The sequence below is a fragment of the Rattus rattus genome, chromosome 1 (assembly GCF_011064425.1).
Source record: "Rattus rattus isolate New Zealand chromosome 1, Rrattus_CSIRO_v1, whole genome shotgun sequence".
NCBI classification, from domain to species: Eukaryota; Metazoa; Chordata; class Mammalia; order Rodentia; family Muridae; genus Rattus; species Rattus rattus.
In genome coordinates, this window is record NC_046154.1 from 165,904,235 (window position 1) to 165,925,574 (window position 21,340).

A 21,340-nucleotide genomic window follows, 5' to 3' on the forward strand; every position below is an offset into this window, starting at 1 on the left:
TACAGACACACATAGCTCAGTATAGAGACTGTTTGTACCTAGCCGGATTGTCAGTGTTGGGGATCTAACCCAGGGCTTTGTACACGTTATGTAAGCATTGTACAAGATCTCCAGCCCAGCAATGTTTATAGACAGGCGTCTCAAATGAGCCAACGCCACCAAGGTTGAAAAATACTGATTTTTAAAATTTAATTTTTTGTCTTCAAAGGCTGGTATCAGAATTACCATTTAATCTCCCTTACTATTTTGTCATCTTCTCTACACTTCTCAGGATTAGCAAAAGAAACAAATTAACCCCAGATAGTTTTAGGTTTTTTTTTTTTTTTTTTTTTTTTTTGGTTTGGGTTTCTTATAGCTTCGACTGCTCTTGAACTTTCAAGGCAGCCAAGAAGGGCCTTGAACTCCTGATTTTTGTGTCTCCTTTTTGTGCTGGGATCACAGTATTTCCTTGTTGGCTGGTTTAATGTGGCCATGAGGCTTGCGCTTGGAGCTTTGTGCATGCTGGGCAAGCGCTCTCAACTGAGCCACATCCCCAACCCTAATTCCGTGTATTAAATGGTAGATCATTCAGCTACCTTCACAGTGGTTTCAGAGAATCTTGGCCCTCAACAGCAAAAGCCAAGTTACAGATCAATCCTTAAGTTGGAGAGATGGTTCAGTGGGTAAAGAGCTTGTCATGTAAACTGGGGAGCAGGGCTCCCCCAACTCACTGTAAAGGCAGAATGTGTAGGATAGAGGAAGAGCAAGCTCTGAGTTCAGATGAGACACACACACACACACACACACACACACACACACACACACACACACAGCACATCCACACACACACACACACACACACACACACACACAGACACACACATCCACACACCACACACACCACACACACACACACACCACACACATACCCCACACACAAACAAACACACATCACACACACACAACATACACACACACACACACACACACACACACACACACACACACACACACACACACACACACACACACACACACACACACACAGAAGGGGAGGGAGAGACAGAGAGAAAAGAGAGAGAGAGAGTGCAAGACAGACAGACAGAGAGAGAGAGAGAGAGAGAGAGAGAGAGAGAGAGAGAGAGCAGCGCTAGATAGGTATCTTTCTTCTATCCAGGCAAGGTTCTTGGCACAAGTTGAAGTTTTTTTTTTGTTGTTGTTTGGTTTTCCGTAGCATAAACTGGCTTCAAACTCATGGTCCTTCTGCCCTACCACCCTAAGTGTTGGACTCAGATTATGGATAGATGCTAATTAAAGGTGATCTTAAACACAGTAATGCTGCAGATTACATGTCTGCCCGGAGGCAGAAGTCTGGAGTAACTCAGAAATGATAAACCAAAGTGAGGGGAGGTGTCAGGTAGGGGCGAGGCTGGAGAGCAGCTTTTATTTCTCAGCTGGACAGTAGGATGCGGGTTTTTCCTATTGTGTTTGTACCTTTCTTGGCATTTTACAAGTAGCACAATCCTTTCTTTAGAAGTGGTCCTTTGTTTAGGTGGCTATTGTTGCTAGTTCTCTGGTCTTAGACATCATAGTAGCCATCGGGAAGGACTTGAGGACAAACATCCTACATTGTAACTTTCAACCCTTCCCTGGAGCAGGTGGTGCAGACATTGACAGCCTTGGGACCCTTTGTGGATAGCCCCACTTGGCATCCGCTTGCCTTTATGGCTACTAACTTTTGAATGGCTGAATCACAAAGCTATTCTGATTTTCCTTTTGTGTCTGTGACGTGTGATGTCATCCCTGTGACAGTGTGGCTGTCTGGCTTGTCCATCTCTCTTGGTCCTGGCTGCACTCCGCCTGCTTCACAGTGGAGGGAAGTGCCTGGCTCTCTTGGGCTAAGGGGCTGGTAAGATAAGCTGCCTTCGGAGCTCAATGCTGGCTGCAGTCCTTCTGCCCTCATGCATGGTCAGTGAAATCACACCGTCCTTTCTGTACTGACTGTATATGTCGTAGGGAAGGGAAGAGGGAAGAAAAACCTTTCTGACAATTTTATAATTTCCCAAGCACATGTTGGTTGGTTAAAGGACTGTTTCCTTCATTGCGTCTTCTTCACCCCAGGGGGCCCTGGAAGGCTGTGGTCTTATTTTACTAGGTCAACTACTGCATGGTACAGTACAGCTAGTACCGAGGGGGGTGGGGGAGGAGAGCTGGTTGAGACTGGCCTTTGTAGGAAAACTTCCTAGTTAGTGAGTTGATCCTTCACTTTAGGTAAATTTTTTTGAGACTTTATATTTATTGTGTGGAGGTCAAAGGATGACCTTTGGGAGTTGGTTCTCTCCTACCTTTATGTGGGTTCTGGGTGGTTGAACTCAGATAACCTGCTGAGCTGTCTCACTGGCCCAGTCCTTTTTAGTTTATTGTGGTTTTGAGCAAGCGTTTCACGCTAAGTGAATTGATCAGATATTGATGGAAAACCTGGGTACAGGACTTGAGGCTGTGGCTTAGTTAGAGCACTTGTTGTGTACACAAAGCCTTGGGTGTGGTACCTGGATCTGTCTATAAAGTCAGGTGTGACCTCACCCTTGCAACACCAGCACTCCGACAGAAGAGAGTATCGAATGCCGTAAGATTGTAGTTGTAGATGGTAGCGAGCCTTCCTGTGGATGGTAGGGCTTGAACCTGAGTCTTCTGGATGAGTAGCAAGTTGCTCTTAACTCATGGAGCCATCTCTCTAGTCTCATTTTTTTTTTTTTTTTTTTTTTTTTTTCCTTTCTTTTTTCCGGGGCTGGGGACCGAACCCAGGACCTTGCGCTTCCTAGGCAAGCACTCTACTACTGCGCCAAATCCCCAACCCCTGTTTTTGCTTTTTGAATATATGCGAGCAGCTCATTTAATAGCAAAGTATATCACTTTTTTACCCATTCGGGACTCACTGATTTAACAAGGATGTCTTTAAAGGATTTATTTTTATTTTGTGTGTATTAGTGTTTGCCTGCCTGTGTGTATATGTACTACGCGTATGCCTGGTGACAGCCGAGGCCACAAGAAAGCATCCGGTCCCCTGGAGTTGGAGTTATAGATGGCTATGAGCTGCCATGTGGGTGCGGAGAACTAAATCCTGCTCCTCTGTGAGAGCACTTGGTGCCTGTAACCACTGAGCAGTCTCTCTAGCCCCTTGGCAAAGTCTTGTGTTTACCATTAGTTGGGTAATCCCTTTAACTGGAATAATAGGCAAGGTAGGTATAGCTAAGGCAGCCCTTTTTCAGCATTTTGTCTTTAGAACGTTTTATAAACTTAATTTCCTCAGAGAATAGTTTTTAGGGGTTCAGTACATGGTTGGCATATGTAGTTGAGGTCTTGGGTTGAGGACTTTGCATCATAACCATTCCTAACACCTAATTAATTAATTAATTAATTAACCAATCAATCTATTTATTCACTTTACATTCCAATTACATCCCTCCTCTCTCTTATGCCTCTCCTCTCTCCTCTCCTCTCAGTCTCCCCCTCATGTACCCCCTCCCCCTCTCCTCAGAGAAGGGGAAGCCCCCCATGGGTACCAGTCCATCTTGGCACATCAAGTTGAAGCAGGACTAATAACACCCTCTTCCACAGAGGCCAGACAAGGCAGTCCAACTAGGGGAAGGGGATTCAAATTCAGGCAACTGAGTCAGAGGCAGCCCCTACTCCAGTTGTTAGGGGACCCTCATGAAGACCAAGCTGCATATCTGCTACATAGGTGTAGGGGCTTGCTCTTTGGTTGGTGGTTTAGTCTCTGTGAGCCCCATACTTCTTAGAAACTTTTTTATAACCCCTTAGAAACTTTTTTATATGGAATTATATTTGTGGGTACATTGAAATTAAAATGGAGAGGTTGAAAAAAAAGTACTTAGAGATTTGTTTAGTGTAATAATAAATAGTTACCTGTCAACATAAATGGAGTATGTATGTATGTATGTGTGTATGTATGTATGTATGTATGTATTTGGGGGTGAGGGTTTCTCTGTGTAGACCTAGCTATCTGGGAACTCACTGTATAGACCAGGCTGGCCTCTAGCTCAGAGATCCACTCACCTCTGCCTCCTGAGTGCTGGGATTGAAGGCATGTGCCACCACCGCCCAGCCAAGCATGACTTACGTTTATTTAAAAAAAATGGTTTTCCAAAATAAAAAAGCTTAGGGGATCAGCATGCTTTTGTAGTTTTGTAAGTTTCTGTGATGTGCAGAAGGGTCCGGGTTCTCCGGTTGATTCTGCATTCAGTCACTTGTAGAACAGAGCCTCTGGGAGATGCCACCGTATGCTGAGGGTGAAGAGAACAAAGGCAGCAGCCGGCCTCTGTGTGTGGCTCTTGTCCCCAACCATACCCTGCACGGTGTAGGGTTTACATTTGCGCTCCCACAGCTCTGGAACAGATCCCTGGGCGGAAGCCAAGCTGTTGGCAAGGCTGCGTCCCCCTCTGTGGCTCAGGGAAGAGCACATCTTTGCCCTTCCAGCTCCTTACACCTCCTCATTCCCTGGACACGTGGTCCTGCCTGGTTTCCATTTCCATGTAAACCTTGCAATTACGGTAGGGCCCCACCCGGGCAGCCAAGGAGGGTCTCTGTTTGTTTGCTGTGCAGTTTTGCTCTCTCTTCCCTCTTTGTGGGGACCTTTCAAGAAGCAACTAAAATGCTTCCAATAAAAGGTCAAGCTCCAGCTAGTACTGAGATTCTTTTCTGTGTCGAAGCCACAAGTCTGTGGCTGTGGAGATCTAAACTGAGGTCTCCAAAAGATGAGGGGAATGAAGGTGACATCGTGTCTCTGTCTCCTCATCAAAGATCCCTTGAAAGAGACAATTCCTAGATCATGTCAAATACCTCTGCCTGAGGGAAAAGACTCTGAAATGACTGAATAAGAAAAAGAATGGACAGGAGTTTACAAAGAACCTACTGTGTGCTTGGCTTTTGCCCACACTCAGTGGCTTGCTAGCTGAAAACCAGCTGCCCTGCTTTTGGGTCCTCTGCAGATCAAATTTGCCTTTGGAATCCCTGTGTTTACTGAGACCCTGACTGTGAGGTCACCCAGTGTGTGGTTATGGCAAGGCATTGATGTTCCTTCCTTTTCTGTCTTAGTACCCTAGGGGCAAGAGTGTTTCATCTTCGGCTCTGTTTTCTTCTAAGAAACTTTGTCCCTTGAAGCTAAATGTGCTTTTCTCTTGAGCAGTTAGCTTTATTTTTCTGATAAATGACTTACCTTAAGATTAAGTTGCCACCAAGCCATTATTGTATTTAATCTCATCTCAGTGTGTGCGTTTCTCCCCCAGAACTTGAGGAAGTGTGATGGTTTCTGTGGCGCAGTGGGAATCACAGATATTACAGAGTAATAAGGTGCAATTTTAACTTTCAGTGGGAGTAATATAAATGTCATGTGCGTTAGCAATTTCTTTTAGATGAGTAATTCTGTTCATCATGGGTTGCTGGAGATGATGCGGAATCCTGTTGGAGAGGCGAAAGTTTCTCCTTAGATGAACAGAAGCCATGTAAACCAAGTCTGCCTTGTCTGCCCCCCAGGAAGAGCCAACCCTTTGTATCCCCTGCCAGCATTCTACAAGCTGGCTGGTTTCCTCCACCCACCGACAACCTGGGCTTTCTAACTAATAACTCTCGCCTCCTTCCCTGCACTGTGCTGACAACAGGAGACGTGTAGGTGCTAAAACCAGGTTATAAAAAAAAAACCATGCCTTGTCTGACGACCTCATTTGTAGAAAGTTCTAGAGATGAATATAGGAATCTGACCCCATAACAGCAGGGGCAAAGGGAGGGGGAGGGCTGCAGGGTTGGGAGGAACGCTCTTCGGTGTTTTGGACTTCCATGCTGGATATGCAGTTCCTTGCACACAGTTTGTACCTCAGTAAAGCGATGACGTCAAAGCAGAAGTAAAGAGAGGCTTCTGGCCAAGAGGTGGGAGGGACAACGAGCCTGTCAGTCAGCAATGCAGCTGCTGGGCAGAGCCCTGGAAGAAGCGGGGAGGGGGGTGTTGCTGAGAGATTTGGTCCTGTTGGTGTCATTTCATGTAAGTGTTGGGATGCTTCGGAAGGGATGGTGAGAGGAACAATCTGTAGCCGTGAGTTGGGCCATACAAGCCATACTCTACAGGGTGCCATGTTGGGTTGTGATCTGTCTAGTTGAAGTCTACACCGAAGTGCTCTCAGGCTGCACTGGGTGTAGGCTAGGTTGAGCTATGGCTTCCTGTAGGTAAAATCTATTAAATGCTCCCAGCCCTCAATGCTGGGGATTGATTCAAACCTTATAAACATTCCAAGTGTGTCCTATCAAAGCCACTCTTCTGACTGGCCAGATGCATTTTCTACTATAATATTTCAAACTTACTATGGGCTGTAGGGTGCTATCCCGTGAGCCAAGGAACATCTGTATCTTAAATCTTTTGTTGACTTAGGAATATAGAAATATATTTTGGGCCAGGCTTGGTAGGTATTTTAGTTAGTTTTTTACTGCTGTGAACAGACGCCATGACGAAGGCAAGTCTTCTAAGGACAACATTTAGTCAGGGCTAGCTTAGAGGTTCAGAGGTTCAGTCTGTTATCATCAAGGCAGGAACAGGGCAGGATCCGGGCAGGCATGGTGCAGGATGAGGGTCCTAAGCCCACTCCCGCAGTGACACGCTGTCTCTAACAAGGTCTCACCTCCTAACACTGCTACTCTCTGGGCCAAGCATAGACAAACCATCCCAATGGGTCACACTTTTATATCTCAGCACTTTGGGGGCAGAGGCAGTGGATCTCTGTGAGTTTAAGACTACCCTGATCTACATAGTGAGTTCCAGTTCAGTCAAGGGCTACATGGAGAGACCTCCATGTCTCAAAAAATTAAAAACGAAAAAATAAAATCTTAGAAACTTATTGTGCACTAATTACTGTTCTGTTACTGCGGTAAAATACCATAACCAAAGCAACCTAAAGAAAAAAAAAGTTTATTTTGGCTTAGAGTAATAAGAATCTGTCCTAAAGGGGACACATGGCTGTGGCATGGTGGCAGGAGCAAGAAGCCGAGTGACTGTATCCCAACCACAGGCACCACGTAGAGAGAGCGAAGTGGAAGTGGCATGAAGCTTTTAAGTCTCAAAGCCACCTCCAGCTACATGCTCTCTCCAGCAAGGCCACATCTCCTAAACCTCTTCAATTAGTGCCACCCACTGGGGACTAAGTATTCAAATAGATGAGCTGATGGGGGACACTCCCGTTCAGGCCAGTACAGATTGCATACCATAAGATACGTGACCTGAATTAGTAACCTATGTCATCTCTCTGTCCCCCCCCCCCCCCCGTGTAGACTGAGCATAGTTACTGGAGCTTGCACTGAGCTCTGTCTTCGCTGTTTTACGTCTGCCTCATACAGAGTGTAAGTGCCTGTGATCAGCGCCTACTATGAGAATGTGGCCCTTGAGCGCTGTGGACATCCGCAGAGAGCTGGCTGGTGTACCGAGAAAACAAGAGGCTCTTGCCTGCTTTTTTTTTTTAAAACTTTTTTTTTTTTTTTTTTTTTTTCGAGCTGGGGACCGAACCAGGGCCTTGCGCTTGCTAGGGCAAGCGCCTACCTGAGCTAAATCCCCAACCCCTTGCCTGCTTTTTGTAACTGCTAAATGCACTAGGAAAAAGGTCCTGTGTCTTCTGCAAGGCTTTTTGAACTGATATATTATTTTCCTGCCTCCCCTAGAAAAGAGCTTAAATCTAGCATATGACCAAAAAAACAGAGCTAAGTCATTTTGTTTTGTTTGTGGTACTGAGATCAAACCTGAGGTCATCCTTTGATGCTGGGCAATCACTCCACCCACGAGTTATATTCTCAGCCCTTGACATTTTGAGACAGGCTCTCTCATGTAGTCTAGGCTAGTCTGGAACTCTTGATCCTTCTGCCTGAGCCTCCCCAGTGCTGGAATTACAAACACGCAGTCCCATGCCTGGCATAACTAAACGATTTATATAAATTTATTCATAAATAAAGTTAAATCATAACTTTACATCAGGAAAATGTCATCATGTTTCTGGGATTGTGGCTTCTGTCAAGTTGATCTCGAGTGTTGTCGAGCATGTGCCAGCTTCCTCCTCTGTTGGCAATGTCTTATTAATAATATGCTTTGGGAAGATGATAGTCCTCTTGGTGCTGATGGCCAGCTACCTTCCAGAAACTTTCCAAATGCCAGTTTTGTTCTGAAACTGTGGAAGGCCCAGCAGCAGCCTCACCCCCAGCCCCAGCCCCAGCCCCAGCCCCACCCCCACCCCTAGCCCCCTGCCCCAGCCCACTCCCAGCCCCAGCCCAGCCCCAACCCCAACCCCAGCCTCAGCCCTAGCCCCAGCCCCAGCCCCACCCCCCGCCCAGCCCCAGCCCAGCCCCAACCCCAACCCCAGTCCCAGCCCAGCCCCAGCCCAGCCCCCAACCCCAACCCTAGCCCCAGCCTTAGCCCCCAGCCCCAGCCCTGCCCCCAGCCCACCCAGCCCCATCCCCCAAAAGCAGACAGCCCCTGCCCAAGAATGCCCCAAACCCCGCCCCCAGCCCAGCCCCCAGTTTTTCTTTCCATCCTGGGTTGAAAGCAGAAAAAAAAAAAAAAAAGAATGCCCTAAACTCAGACAGGAGGAAACTGACGTTTTATTTTTATTTCTTAGCCAAGGATCACCTGCTTCCTATACAAAACCATGTATGTGAAATCAGGATTGTGTGTGGTGTCCAAATGGTTTTACTTACTTTTTTTTTAAACATTCAGGGTGGTTGAACATTTGTTAATTAGCTGTTTAATTTCTTTTTTTTTTATAGACTTTAAAATTTATTAAGGATATTTCTGTTTTTGAAATTTTCTTTTTTGTCTAATATGCCCCTGTTTTGTAAATCTGCCAATACTTTTTCCTTTTCAACATATTCTTTGGATTTTAAAAAATTTGTTATCTGGAAAGTTATGTTCTATCTATACATTTTTATGTTTTTTAATATTTAAAAAAAATTAAACTGTTGTGCATGGTGTATGTTTTGCAACATTCTGTGAGAAAACCTTCCTTGAGGCTCTTTCCATGTAGTATCCGTGGAAAGGCAGACTTTGACACAGACTCAGCCGTGTGTGGTGGAGTCACAGACCGCAGACCACTTGTCCCGTTGAAATAGCTGTGGAAGAGCAGTTTAAGATCCTGAGAGGCCGGGGAAAACCTTTAATGCAGAGCAGACATGCAAAATTCCAGGCAGAAAGACTTTGGAGCAGCTGAAACGTCCCTGAAAAGTAATTAAAAACTTAAGGCGACTTAGTTGAAGTGCAAAGCCAGAGTGTTTTCAGAAGAAGCTGGGGTTGGACTCCTGGCACCACAGAAATAAAATGAACCGAGAGAAGACATTTTATGGGCTCGTGGTATTGGAATGTCAGAGGTAGAGCTTGCTCTAAGCGTGACGTGGTCCTGGCCTCGAGATGTCCTTGGGTGGTTCCTTCTGCTTCCGACCTTGCTCTTTCCAGCTTCTCTGTAAGGATCCCCAGCCCCTCCAGAATTATCTTCTCTGTGCCCAAAGCTGGAAGAAAAAAAATTGGTTCTTCCTTGAAATTACCAGACAGACCCAGAAGTGCACCTGGCCAGACCGACAGGCAGGGGATAGCCTGTGCTTGCCCCAGACTCCTCCGTGTCTTGGGCTCCCCGGAGTCAGGAGGGGAATCATGCTGAGGCCTCGCCCAGTGGGACGCGTTCCTCACGGTGCTGGCAATGGAAGAATGGCAGGCCCTGGTCAGCTGTTCTTACAGACAGCGATACTCAAAGTTCATTTCTCATTTATGCCAAGGTCACCCCACCTCCTTGGAGTGACTGGGCCTTCCGGGATTCTTCATCTTGGGGCTTCTCTGTCACATCTGTGCTGCCATCAAAGTGATGGCTGCCACCTTTGTTTTCTCAGGAGCTGCTGAGCAAAGCTGGCCAGAACCAGGAATGGGGCGGGGCGGGGGGAGGAGATGAGTAGTCCTCCCCCACCCCACCCTTACCCCCTGTGCTAGGAAAGAGAGGCCAACTGGTCAGGCACAGGTCTGAGATGGCGAAATCACACTGGCTGAGCCGGAGAGCCGGAGAGCCGGAGTCTGCAAACATTGCTTATCCCTGGCAGCCGTGGGACCCCCGTTTGTCAAACTCACCTTTCCATCTGGGATAATGACAGGGGAAGTAATGGACTTGCTCCTCCACCCCCCTCTTTTGCTCTCGCTCTCTTGCCCTTGCTCTCTCGTTCTCTCACTTACTTCCCATTACATGTACATGTTTGTGTGTTTGAGACATGTATGCAAGTACTTGCATGCAGAGGTCAGAGGTCAACATCCAGTGTCTTCCTTGATCTAGATCCACCTTAAATTTTGAGACAGGTCTCTCACTGAACCTGAGACACGTCTGTTCAGGTAGACTAGTCATGAGTTTCAGGGATCTACCCCTCCTTCTGCACTGTGCTGGGATTTCAAATGCCCGTGCACCCACACTCAGCTTTCACGGGAGTGCTGGGGGTCACTTCCTGCTTGAGTGGCGGGCACTTTACTGACTGAGCATCTCCCTAGTACCCACTTTGTCAACTTTTATGACTCTCTAGGCTGCCTGCCCAATAGCTGAATGACAGTCATCTTGCCTTTGACTGTGTGAGGAAATCCCTTGACAGAACCCAGGCCGTGGATTTCCACTTGGCGCTCTCCCCACGTTTGCTCTGTGACTGACACTGATAGCCCTGCCTGACTGGAGGCTTTTATTAATGGGGAGCTGCTTAGCATTTCTGAATATGAAGCAGAACAAGCAAGGTTGGCCGAAGTTGCACTTCTCACGCTCGGATCTCCAGGCAGTTTAAAATATTTGCCTGAATAGAGAGGGAAGACACCGGATTCAACCTAAGTTTTGCCTTTGTTCATTTTCTTTTCCTGTCAGCGGTAAAGATAGAATTGAGTCAATGAATGATATTCTGAGGGGAATCTTAAAAAAGCAGAACAGAGGAGTGTACAGCTTCGAGGAAAGCAGGATGGACGTTTGTCAGTGTATAAGTAGAGGGTCGGTGAGCCGGCTCGGTGGGTGAGGGCATGTATGACCCAATGGCAGAAGAGAACCAACCTCCCGGGTCGTTCTCCACATGGGCACTGTTGGGTGAGTAACAATAGTATAGAGGAGGGGAAGGACCCGGTGGGCGCGTCACCATGGATAAGCAGTAGACATTACGTGCAGGGCAGGTGCTGGGCGAGCCTGCGTGTGTGAGGTGCCGAAGAGCAGCCAACCTCTCGGAGACGTACAGCCGTGTTGACGCAGGGGGTGGTGTGCACTGGGGTGTTATCTAGGGGGACGGTGTTTGAGTGTTCCAAGACTGTATTAGCCAGCGTTCTCTAGGGTCACAGAACTTATGGAACGTCTCTCTACATCGAGGGAATTTATTGTGATGACTACAGTCTGTAGTCCAATAGTCCCGGCAGTGGTGAGATGTGGATGGGAGGTCGAAGAACCTAGTAGTCACTCAGTCCCACGAGGCTGGTTGTTTGAGCTGCTCTTCTGTGGAAGTGGGTTCCAACAGATGTGCTGGCAAGTAAGTGCAAGCAGGTGACGAAGAGTGACTCTTCCTTCTTCCAGTGTCCTTAATGTAGATCTCCAGCAGAAAGTATGGCTCACATTAAAGGTGTGTACCATCATCATGCCTGGATCTGGGACTTGTTTTGTCCCAGGCTGACCTTGAACTCCAAGATCTCCTTGCCTCAGTCTCCTGGAGTTAAAGGCTTGTGCTACTTTACCTGGGCCTAAGCGTTTCATGGCCACTGTGCCTCAAGATCTCCATGCCAGGATCCAGGTCAGAATCTTGGGTCTCCCAGCCTCAAGTCCGGATCACAGTTGAGTCTCCAATTCTGGATGGTAGTTCATCCCAGATAGAGTCAAGCTGACAACCAGGAATAGCCACTACAAAGAGAGAGTTCTGGAGCTGGATGGTGGCAGTGGGACTCCAGAGGGTGAGCCACTGAACTACACTTCAGAATAATCAGGATGGCCGGGCAGTGGCTGTCACACCTTTAGTCTCAGACTCAGGAAGCAGAGGCACACGGATCTCTGTGAGCTCTGGGCCAGCCTGGTCTACAGAGAGAGTTTCAGGACAGCCAGGACTACACAGAGAAACCCTGTCTCAGAACAAACAAACAAACAAAGAAACAAATCTCAAAGACCAAACAAAATGATAACAAAAACGCCAAATGAACAAAGCAGAACAACAAAAAAATTAGGGCGGTAAATTGTTATATGTGTTATTTTGTCATAATACAGTAAACAACCACAAGCCCAAATCAAAACAGAACACCTGCAATTTCTTTTTTGAAACAGGGTTATGGTACTGTGTAGCCCAGGCTGGCTGAACCTCACCCCGCACCCCGTGCTTCTAGGTGCTGGGATTATTTACCCTACCTTGTTTAGCACATTTCCCAGTGGTTTGTGGGATTAGTAGATAGAGAACCAGAAGCCACCTGGTTCACCTACGTCATCTGGGTGAATCTGTCATACTCAGCAAATAGCATCACCTACAGTAGCCATATTATCTACTGGGGGACACAGCTTCCAGCCCATTGTGCCTTGTGGCGCACAGAGCTGCCGCTCCACTTCCCAGCACCAGTCGTACCTCTTGCTGTCTCTGTTGTGTGCAAAAGGAACTCACTTTCTCCATTACACCCACTCCCGTGTCTACCTCTGCAGTTAGTTCCAGTGGGTGACTGAGAGGGGCAGTCTGATCATGACGTCACATTAGAGAGTAGCTGAGGTCCCTTCAGGCTTCTGATGCTTCCCCTGTGCCTGCGTTGAAGACTGGCATGTGACGCAGCCAGGCGTGGAGGTGGTGACCCTCATGTGATGGGCAGCCCATTGGTGACCAGCCCTGGGAAGTCTTGGGTGGCTCCACGCGGCTGACCTGTGGGGCATTTCTCATGCGCTGCCTTTCGGGCTTTCTTGCCAGTGCTTTTTCTAAATATAAGCCTAAACTAAAGCAGGCCGTTGGAGCTTCCCACACAAAGGTCATTTGTGAAAGGGGAGCTTTTGGGCACACCATAAGCCATCCGGCTTTCCTATGCCATCTGGGTGAATCTGTCATATGCAGGAAATAGCATCACCTACAGCAGCCCGGCCACATAACAAGGATCCTCGGTATCAGACCTGGAGGACCAGGCAGTGCTGGCTTCTCCCCACCTGGAGTCAGTTCTCGTGAACTGCCTGCCTCCCGTTTTCTGCACGTTAGTCTTACTGCCCTCTGAGCCGTGCCACTTGCGGATGAGACAGAGAACCACCCACCACCGCCCTCACCCCGAAACCCAAGGCAGTTGTCTGTTGTTTTTAATGAAGGACACTAATGAGAGTGTGTCATTTGTTGGGGAGTTCTGTAGAAATGTCAGTGTGAGCAAAATTGTGCTTACTCACACACTGGCCTGGAAACCGTGTGGGGTCTAAGTGGGATTTTAATTTGATGTATGGGGAAGACACCTCAGGGGGTAGCCATCTGCCACTGACCGCAGGTCTGTGAGGTTTTTCTAACTTCTGCTGGGTTTGCCAAGGGCTGTAACTTTCAGGACTATAGCTGGGACTCTGCCCTGGTAGGGGTCTGGTCACGTGACCAATAAGGTTGTCATGGCTTGGTTACTAAGATGGCTCCCTAGTGGAAACTGTTCATAGTCAAAAGACGTAAAAATAATGGGCGGACTCGTTTATTTAGTTATGTTTTTGTTTTTAAAAATACAGTTTTACATTCGATTGGTTGACTGGGGGCAGTGCAGGGGCACACACACACCACAGCACACATGTACACATACACACACTCTTGCAGTCATACGTTCTCTCTATTGTCTTCTGTGCAGGCTACCAACATGGCTGCGGGGACACTGTCTTCAGAGTCTGTGAACAATCTTTATGGTGTCTGGATGGGGTGAGAGCAGAAGCAGGGGTGGACATGGCTTTAGTCTTGTTAAAAATCATAGGTTGTTAAAAATCCATGGCTTAAATGGATTATTTTTTTGGGGGAATAAATACAGGGAAATATTCCAACACACTGCAGAGCTAAAACCACTAACAGCCTCTATTTCATCTTCAGGCTGTGCTTTCAGTGCTGGGGTCAGATGGCTCTGGGCATAGCATGCACTCTTGCCACTGAGTCACAGCCCTGAGCCACAGTCCTCCCTTGCCTTGCAGATCGGATCGCAGTAAGGGTCCATTTGAACTCATGGAAATGGTAAGGTAGAAGGAATTTTTGGAATCCCTTTAAGAAAGAAGTGATGTCCTAGCTGCCCCTCAAACGGAGAGACCTGCTGCAGTACAAACTGCTTCCCTGACTGGTGGACCCCGATGTTGGATGGGGTGACCCCACCCCTAATGCAGCTGAAAGAAGTGATCTGCTCACCACAAAGGTGTTATTATTAAGTAGGAAGGAATTAAATGAGTCAAATGTCAGGTTGGTTATGGTGTACATATATAATACATATATTGAAGTGTCAGGTCGTAGTAGCCTGAGGTCAGATCTCAGCGTCTGCGATGATGTGAGCTTGTGGTTGAATATGAACTATGGAGATGGACACACAGGCTTGTGTGTGTAGTAAGGTCAGCCTTATAGGATATATATGGAGACATGGGTAGCCAATACATTGAATGTTAGAATCAACCTCTCTCCCTCCCCCCCCCCTCTCTCTCATATTTAAAAATGTTGATCCCTTGAGGCACTGCAGCTCGTGTTCTTTCTCAGTGACAATCTCATCAGCATGATGGAGACTCCTCTGAACGCACATGAGGACTCCAGGAGCCCCACCCATGCACTTGGTATATTCATGAAATGCATTCTGCTGTGGCCGTCACCACAATCAAATTGAGAATATTTCTACCACCTGGAAAGAAATTCTAGACCCAGTAACAGTCACCTCCTCACCCGTCTGGCACAGCCACTAGTCTTCTTTTCTGTCCCCACAAACCTACCTTTCTCCTTCTTCCCTCCTCCTCTTCCTCCCTCCCCACAAGTGTTCTACCACTGAGCTGCCTCCCCAGCCTGGCATCTGCCTGTTCCAGACATCACATGGATGTGCAAACTGCTCCCTTTGTCATCCAACCCCTGTCTGTCCCAGGAGATGACAGGTTCTTTTCTTTGCTCCTAGAATTGGTTCCCTCCATCATGAACAACTTGCTGAATCCAGATGCCATTTTCTCGAACAATGAGATGAGCTTGTCGGACATCGAGATATATGGCTTCGACTACGATTACACCCTGGTGTTCTATTCCAAACACCTCCACACGCTCATCTTCAACGCTGCCCGGGACCTTCTCATCAACGAACACAGGGTAAGGCTGCAGAGACCTTCCTGTCCTCTTCCCTTTGACCCCTGTGGTGTCTGAAGAGCAGACAGCCCTGTGCGTGCATGCCCAGGCCCTGCCCTTTTACAGAAGCCCTGCAGTGAGTGGCTGCAGGATGAAGAAGCAGGTTTCGGTCCATTCCAACTTTCCAAGTGACTCTTACCTAGAACCTAGTTATGTGTATGTGTGTGCATGAGTCTTCATGTATGTGCAAATACATAGATATGTACAAGTTTGTATACAAGTGGAGCAAGAGAACAGCCTTGGGTGTCATCTCAGGAGTGTTGTCTAAGTCCCCTGAGACAGGCTCTCTGATTGGTCTGGAGCTCAATTAAGCTACAGCAGTGGACCTCAACCTTCCTAATGCTGTGACCCTTTATACATTTCCTCATGTTACGGTGACACCCCCAAACCATAAAATTATTCATTGCTACTTCATAACTATATTTTTTTCATTTATACTTCATAACTGTACTTTTGTAGTTATGAATTGTAATGTAAATATCTGTGTTTTACGATAACCATAGGCATCCCCTGTGAAAGGGTTGTTAGATCCCAGAGGGATTGTGACCCACAGATTGAGAACTGCTGGGGTAGACTGTCTGGCCGGCAAGCTCCATCCCTTCAGTTCTGGGGTTATACCCCCCGCACCCCAATACTACATAACAAGTATGTTTATAATCTCTGTCTCCAACCAGAGCCTGGCGCCCCTCCCCCCCAAAACCAGGACTTTGCTTTGATTTTGAAGCTCTCTGTGTTGAACATTTCTGTCTTCGATGGCTATTGTTTTAAATGACAAACCAATGAAGACTCAGATGTGAGTGAAAACCTGCTAGCTCAGAGAGGCAGAGAAGGCGCCCAGCTGACCTTCCTACTGAAGTCCCGGAAGGGAAGAGCTCCTTCTTCTCCTTGCTGCCTTAAATACCCTTCAACTCACAGACCCTCCTTTCTCTGACTTTATTTAGCTCTTGTTTGCAGAAGGTTCTTGGGTTAAAGGCGTGTGCCAGGGCTGAGCCACACCACAACAAGACTTTTCCAGTTCACAGTCTTGGGGTTCACAGTGTGACCAAATGCCCTGCAGCAGATGGTGCTGACCGTTAAGCTCCTCTGCCCATCCCCGTCGTCCTTCCCTCCTTAGGTTTTATCTGTGGCTTTCATGCGCTGTGGATGCAGGAAGGGTGACCTGGGAATCGTTCTGGAGGATATCAGACACTGGGACGGTTACTAAGGAAGTCACCTGACAGACTCCCTGAGGACCCCAGAGCAGAGGGTTAAAGGTAGCACAGCATGTAGTGGGAGTAGCTTATGCACACGGGGTATGATTTCAGCCTGGGCCAGCAGCAGTGGGCTGGGGTGTAATGAGTAACCTGGAAACCCAGCTGTGAAACCTGCAGTTTGTCCCCTCCCAGATGGGAAGCTCTGAAGATGTGACAGTTGTGGGGCAACCATCCCCTGGTACTAGATACGTATCTGAGAAAGCCAAAGTTCCAGTTGGCTTCAGACCCTGAACGTCTGGTTCAGCTTATTTTCTGTCTTCTCAGTGGATTGACGCAGGTATGTTGTAGGAACAGCATTTGGCAAAAATGCCCTTTTGTCTCGTTGCTGGCCGGAGCCGCGACGTTCTTCTGTTTTAACATTTCATCATCGTTCGTCCCACTCCATCTAAAGCACCGCCCGCCTCCAGTCACTCTCCCCAGGATCAGGCGAACAGGCCCTGGTGGCTCTGCAACCAGCCCTTGCTTCCAGCCGCCACCTGGTACTGTCCCTTAGCAGACTCCAGGGGACGGCCTTGGAGGGCTGCTGCCTGTGTACTGGCCAGCTGCAGCATGCGCTGTGAGCGTGCTAGCACTCGGAGAAGTCCGGATCCTGTCCTAGTGTCCTGTCCCCCACTTCTGACTGAGTGCTGAAGCTCGTGTTCTCCAGTAGATTGCTTGGATCATTTCCTGTGTGGTCCAGGTCCAAGTAGCCACTGTTGTCTCTAGAAAATGGGTCTAGGAACAGTGCCTCCCTCACCATGTTGTGATGTCATTAGGTGGGAACAGTGTCTTCTTCATAGTGTTGTGGTCATTAGGTGAGCTGCTATGTTATGCACGTCTAATGTCTAGAAGACACCTAGCAAGGACCAGTGCTGTTGTCATGGACACAGCCTGCCTGCTGTGGATCAGAGCAGGGATCAGAGCAGGGTCTGAACTCAGCTCCGTCTGCTTCTCTCACTCTGTATTGCCCTTCAGAAGAGCAATGCTTTTCTGCCCTAGGGTTTCCTTTTTTTTCTTTCCTTTTCCTTTTTTTTTTTTTTTTTTTTTTTTTTTTTTTTTCGGAGCTGAGAGCAACCCAGGGCCTTGCACTTGCTAGGCAAGCGCTCTACCACTGAGCTAAATCCCCAACCCCTTTCCTTTCCTTTCCTCCCTCCTCTCCTCTCTCCTCTCCTCTCCTCTCCTCCTCCCTCTCTCCTCTCCTCTCCTCTCCTCTCCTCCTCTCCTCTCCTTTCCTCTTTTCTTCCTTCTTCATTCCTTTTGTTCATATGATAATTAAAATAGTCGTGTAAACAGTAACTTATGAACATAAAATACTTCTATAAACTCTTTGGAGGTAGAGATGAGCTAGTGGGTAAAGTAGAAGGTAGAATCATTGCAAAGCCGCTAGATGGGGGACTACTGAAATCTCACTGAGTTCAAGGCTAGCCTGGTCCACATAGTGAGTTCCAGGACAGCCAGGGATACACAGAGAAACACTATCTCCAAAAAACAAACAAATTTTAAACAAAAAAGTAAACATAAGAGCCACAAACACTCCCCTGGGCTCTCTCCCTTCCGGAAAATGAATTTTTAATAGGCTTGCCAGTGCTGCCTTCCGTGTCTCCTCGCTTGCCACAGACAGCACAGGGCTGGCTGCTGTTCCTCTCAGCCGTCTGGCCCTCACACTGGGTTCTCTATAGCATGGATCACTGTAAGGCGTTGTGCTCCAGGAGTATTCTCTTGCTTATGGCATGGCTCCCAGGGTAGACTCCCTTGGGACCCTTGGGACCAACACTGTCACTTGTATTCTCTGTCCCTGGCACAGTGCTTGACACAAAATACGCGCTCAACAAATGCCTGAGGTACAGGCTCTCTGCCAGCGGGTGAGAGCTTTGTTTGGGCCAGCACTCCACGGAGGTTGTGCTGTCTTTGCTTCCTCTTTTGTGAGGTCTGAAAGAGCGTCACTTTCGGCTAGACTCATAATTCAGGCTGTGTGAAATACCAGACTAAGAGCTCTGAAAGACCAGTACACTTCCAGGCATCTGTACTTCTGAAATTCCCGGCTGCACTGTGGAAACTATTAGCCATTCAGATAGCTGCAGTTAGCCACAAAGGCGGAACACAGCCAGGCTCCAGCACTGTGGCAGTCACCTATGCGTGGGGGGTTGCCTGAGTCTTCTGTCGCACTGAGGAATTAATGTTCCTAGGGCTGCTCTGTCCAGGGCAAACTTTGGGCTTTATTGGCATGCTCATGGTTTTCCTGAAGCCGCTGTCCTATTGAGGTTCAGCTGTTTCTGTCTGTCCTCAAAGCCATGCTTTTCTCTGGCTTGGAAATACTTCCGGCCAACTTGTTGAGCTTCTGACTTGGTAGCCGCTACCCGGGAGGAGAGGGGCTATACTGGTTGGTTTTTTTTGTCAACTTGACACAAGCTAGAGTAATTTGGGGCTAGGAAACTCACTTGAGAAAGTGCCTCAATCAGATTGCCTGTAGGCGAGTGGGCATTTATTGAGTATTGATTGATGCTAGAGGGTCCAGCTTATAGAGTTGGGCTCTACCTCTGGACTTGTGTTCTGAGCGCCAGAAGAAAGCAGGCTGGGCAAGTTCCTCATGACCTCTGCTTGAGTTCCTGCCCTGACTTCCCCCTGGCCGTGGTGTTTTATGGAGCAATAGAAACCCTAAGAAGGGTTCTGGGCTGGTTGAGGGTGGAGTAGGTGGGCTAGGGGTGGACTGGATGTGACACAGATCCAAGGCTCAACCACTGTGCAACTTGGAGACCTGGGTAAATTCTTGACTCTAATCCCCAGAACTCTGAGCCACAAATAAGCAGGAGGCACTGTCTCCTTCCTGCTGGGCAGTGACCCCACCCCAGGCTAATGGAGCCTTCAGACGTGCAGTGAGCAGAGCCACATCTCCACGGCTGGTTTAGTGTGGGCATTGGCAAGCATCTCAGGAAATCTGCAGAACCGTACATGGTGTTCAGAAGTCTTGAGAACACCCACGGGGAGGAATATCAGGTTGGGATTTCTTGGCACACACACAGGTGCAAGATAAATGAGCCCAAATGTGACATTTAAGTCAGTGCTTCGTGCAGCCTGACTTGAAAACCTGCCATGTGCCTGCCTTCAGGCAAGTGGTGCTCGGTGGTTCCAGGGAGCCAACAGCAGAGCGAGCGGCTTGGCAGGCTCCCTGGGGGTCTCCATGCTTGCCCCAGCCTTTCTTTCTGTAAAATGGGCACAGCGGCACCAACAGGCAGGCAGCAGAAGCTGGTGGATGGGTGCTCTCAGCTCTGGGTCTGGGGGAAGGAAGGTCCTGGATTCTCATATGATATAGAGGAGAGACTGACAATGTTTTAGAACGTGATTGAGGCTATGTAACTAGGAAATGGCTGTCTTCAAGAAATCTGTGTATTCTCAGAGCAGTGGAAGTGGATGGGAACCACAGGGAGACAGGGCCCTGGGACAGTACCTGTGGGGTTCCCCAGCAGGCACAGCTGGGTGAGCACAGTGGAGACTTACAGAGGCTCCTCCTGAAATGACCTCATTTGGATGTCATGGAAGCGGGCAGCTTCTATTGGTTAACACCCCAGGCTGTGACAAAATACCTGGCTTAGACAGAGGACCTGGAGCAGGACCCACTCCCAGGCTAGTGGAGGCTGGTCCCATTGCGTCTGTCGTCAGGAAGCAGCAAGAAATGCTGGTGGCTAGCTCAGTGCCACCCATATCTAGGCTTGTCTTTGCGCCTCCATTAGCCCAATCTAGAAGCTCTTCAGACATGCCCAGAGGTGTGTTTCCATGGTGATACTAGATCCTAACAGGCTGACAGTTAAGAGTGACCATCGAAGAGCTCGGCATGATGGTGTTAGATGTGCAAATGGGTTGGGTCAAGGGCGTGAGGTCTAATCTCAGTCTGGACACACAAATAGGGCTCGGGGCAGGGCTGAGACACAGAGGACCAAGTTGTGGCCTGTCCCTGCTGGGGTCACTTTCCTTCCAGAATAGAATGACTCCTGAGCCTCCCTACAGGGGCAGATCTGTGCCCATCCTGAGCTTAGTGTCCTCCTTTTCTTTCTTTTTTCTTGAACTCAATGTGTAGCCAAGAATAATCTTGAACTCCTGATCCTTCTGCCACAACTTTGTAAGTGCTGGGGTCCCGGGCGTGCACCCCCATGCCTGTCCTCTTCTCTGATCTTAGCTAACCACATGTCCTCTCTTCTCTCTCAGTATCCTGCAGAAATCAGGACGTACGAGTATGACCCAAACTTTGCCATCCGTGGACTCCATTACGACGTCCAGCGGGTGAGTTTGATCTGTTCTTCTGTAGTTTCTTGGTGTTCGGAATACGGTGCTGCTCAGTAAAGCCACTGGCACTGTCCTTGGGGAATGGTTTGGAATGAAGTTCTTGGGGGTTGCAGAACCTGATTATCCAAATAGATTTGGTCGAGCCAATGGCAAGAGGCATGAGGAAAGCTTGCAATCAGGGTGCTGTTTGGGGGTGCCAGCTAGTGCTGGTGATGTGGGGGGAGGAGCCAGCTGTCACACGGTTCCCCTTTTTCTTTCGCTCATATGCCATACCCTTAAAAAGCACCTCAGCTAACAAGCAAGGCTTTTGGAAACTGCACGCAGTGGTTCTCAACCTGTGGGTTGTGACCCCTTGGGGATATGATGACCCTTTCACAGGGCTGGCCGTGTCTCAGACCACCGGGAAACACAGATATTTATACTGTGGTTCATAACTGTCTGTTAGGAAGTGGCAAGGAAAATAAAATTAAGGTTGGGGTCACCCCAAGGCTAGG

At 48.2% G+C, this 21,340-nt stretch overlaps 1 protein-coding gene across 3 annotated transcripts in view; it reads left to right on the plus strand.

The window, feature by feature from the left end:
• Nt5dc3 (5'-nucleotidase domain containing 3) overlaps positions 1 to 21,340 on the plus strand; it is a 57,273-nt gene that overhangs the window by 4,631 nt on the left and 31,302 nt on the right. For 2 of the 3 annotated variants that reach the window (XR_004388837.1, XM_032910804.1), the window contains exons 2-3: positions 15,116 to 15,300; positions 20,769 to 20,843. Coding sequence is in view for 1 of the 3 variants with exons in the window: in XM_032910804.1 (XP_032766695.1) it covers positions 15,116 to 15,300; positions 20,769 to 20,843 (260 nt within the window). In the remaining 2 variants the exon portion in view is untranslated. Of the gene's footprint in view, positions 1 to 15,115; positions 15,301 to 20,768; positions 20,844 to 21,340 lie in introns of those variants that run through there. The other variant, XM_032910816.1, reaches the window with a different exon arrangement.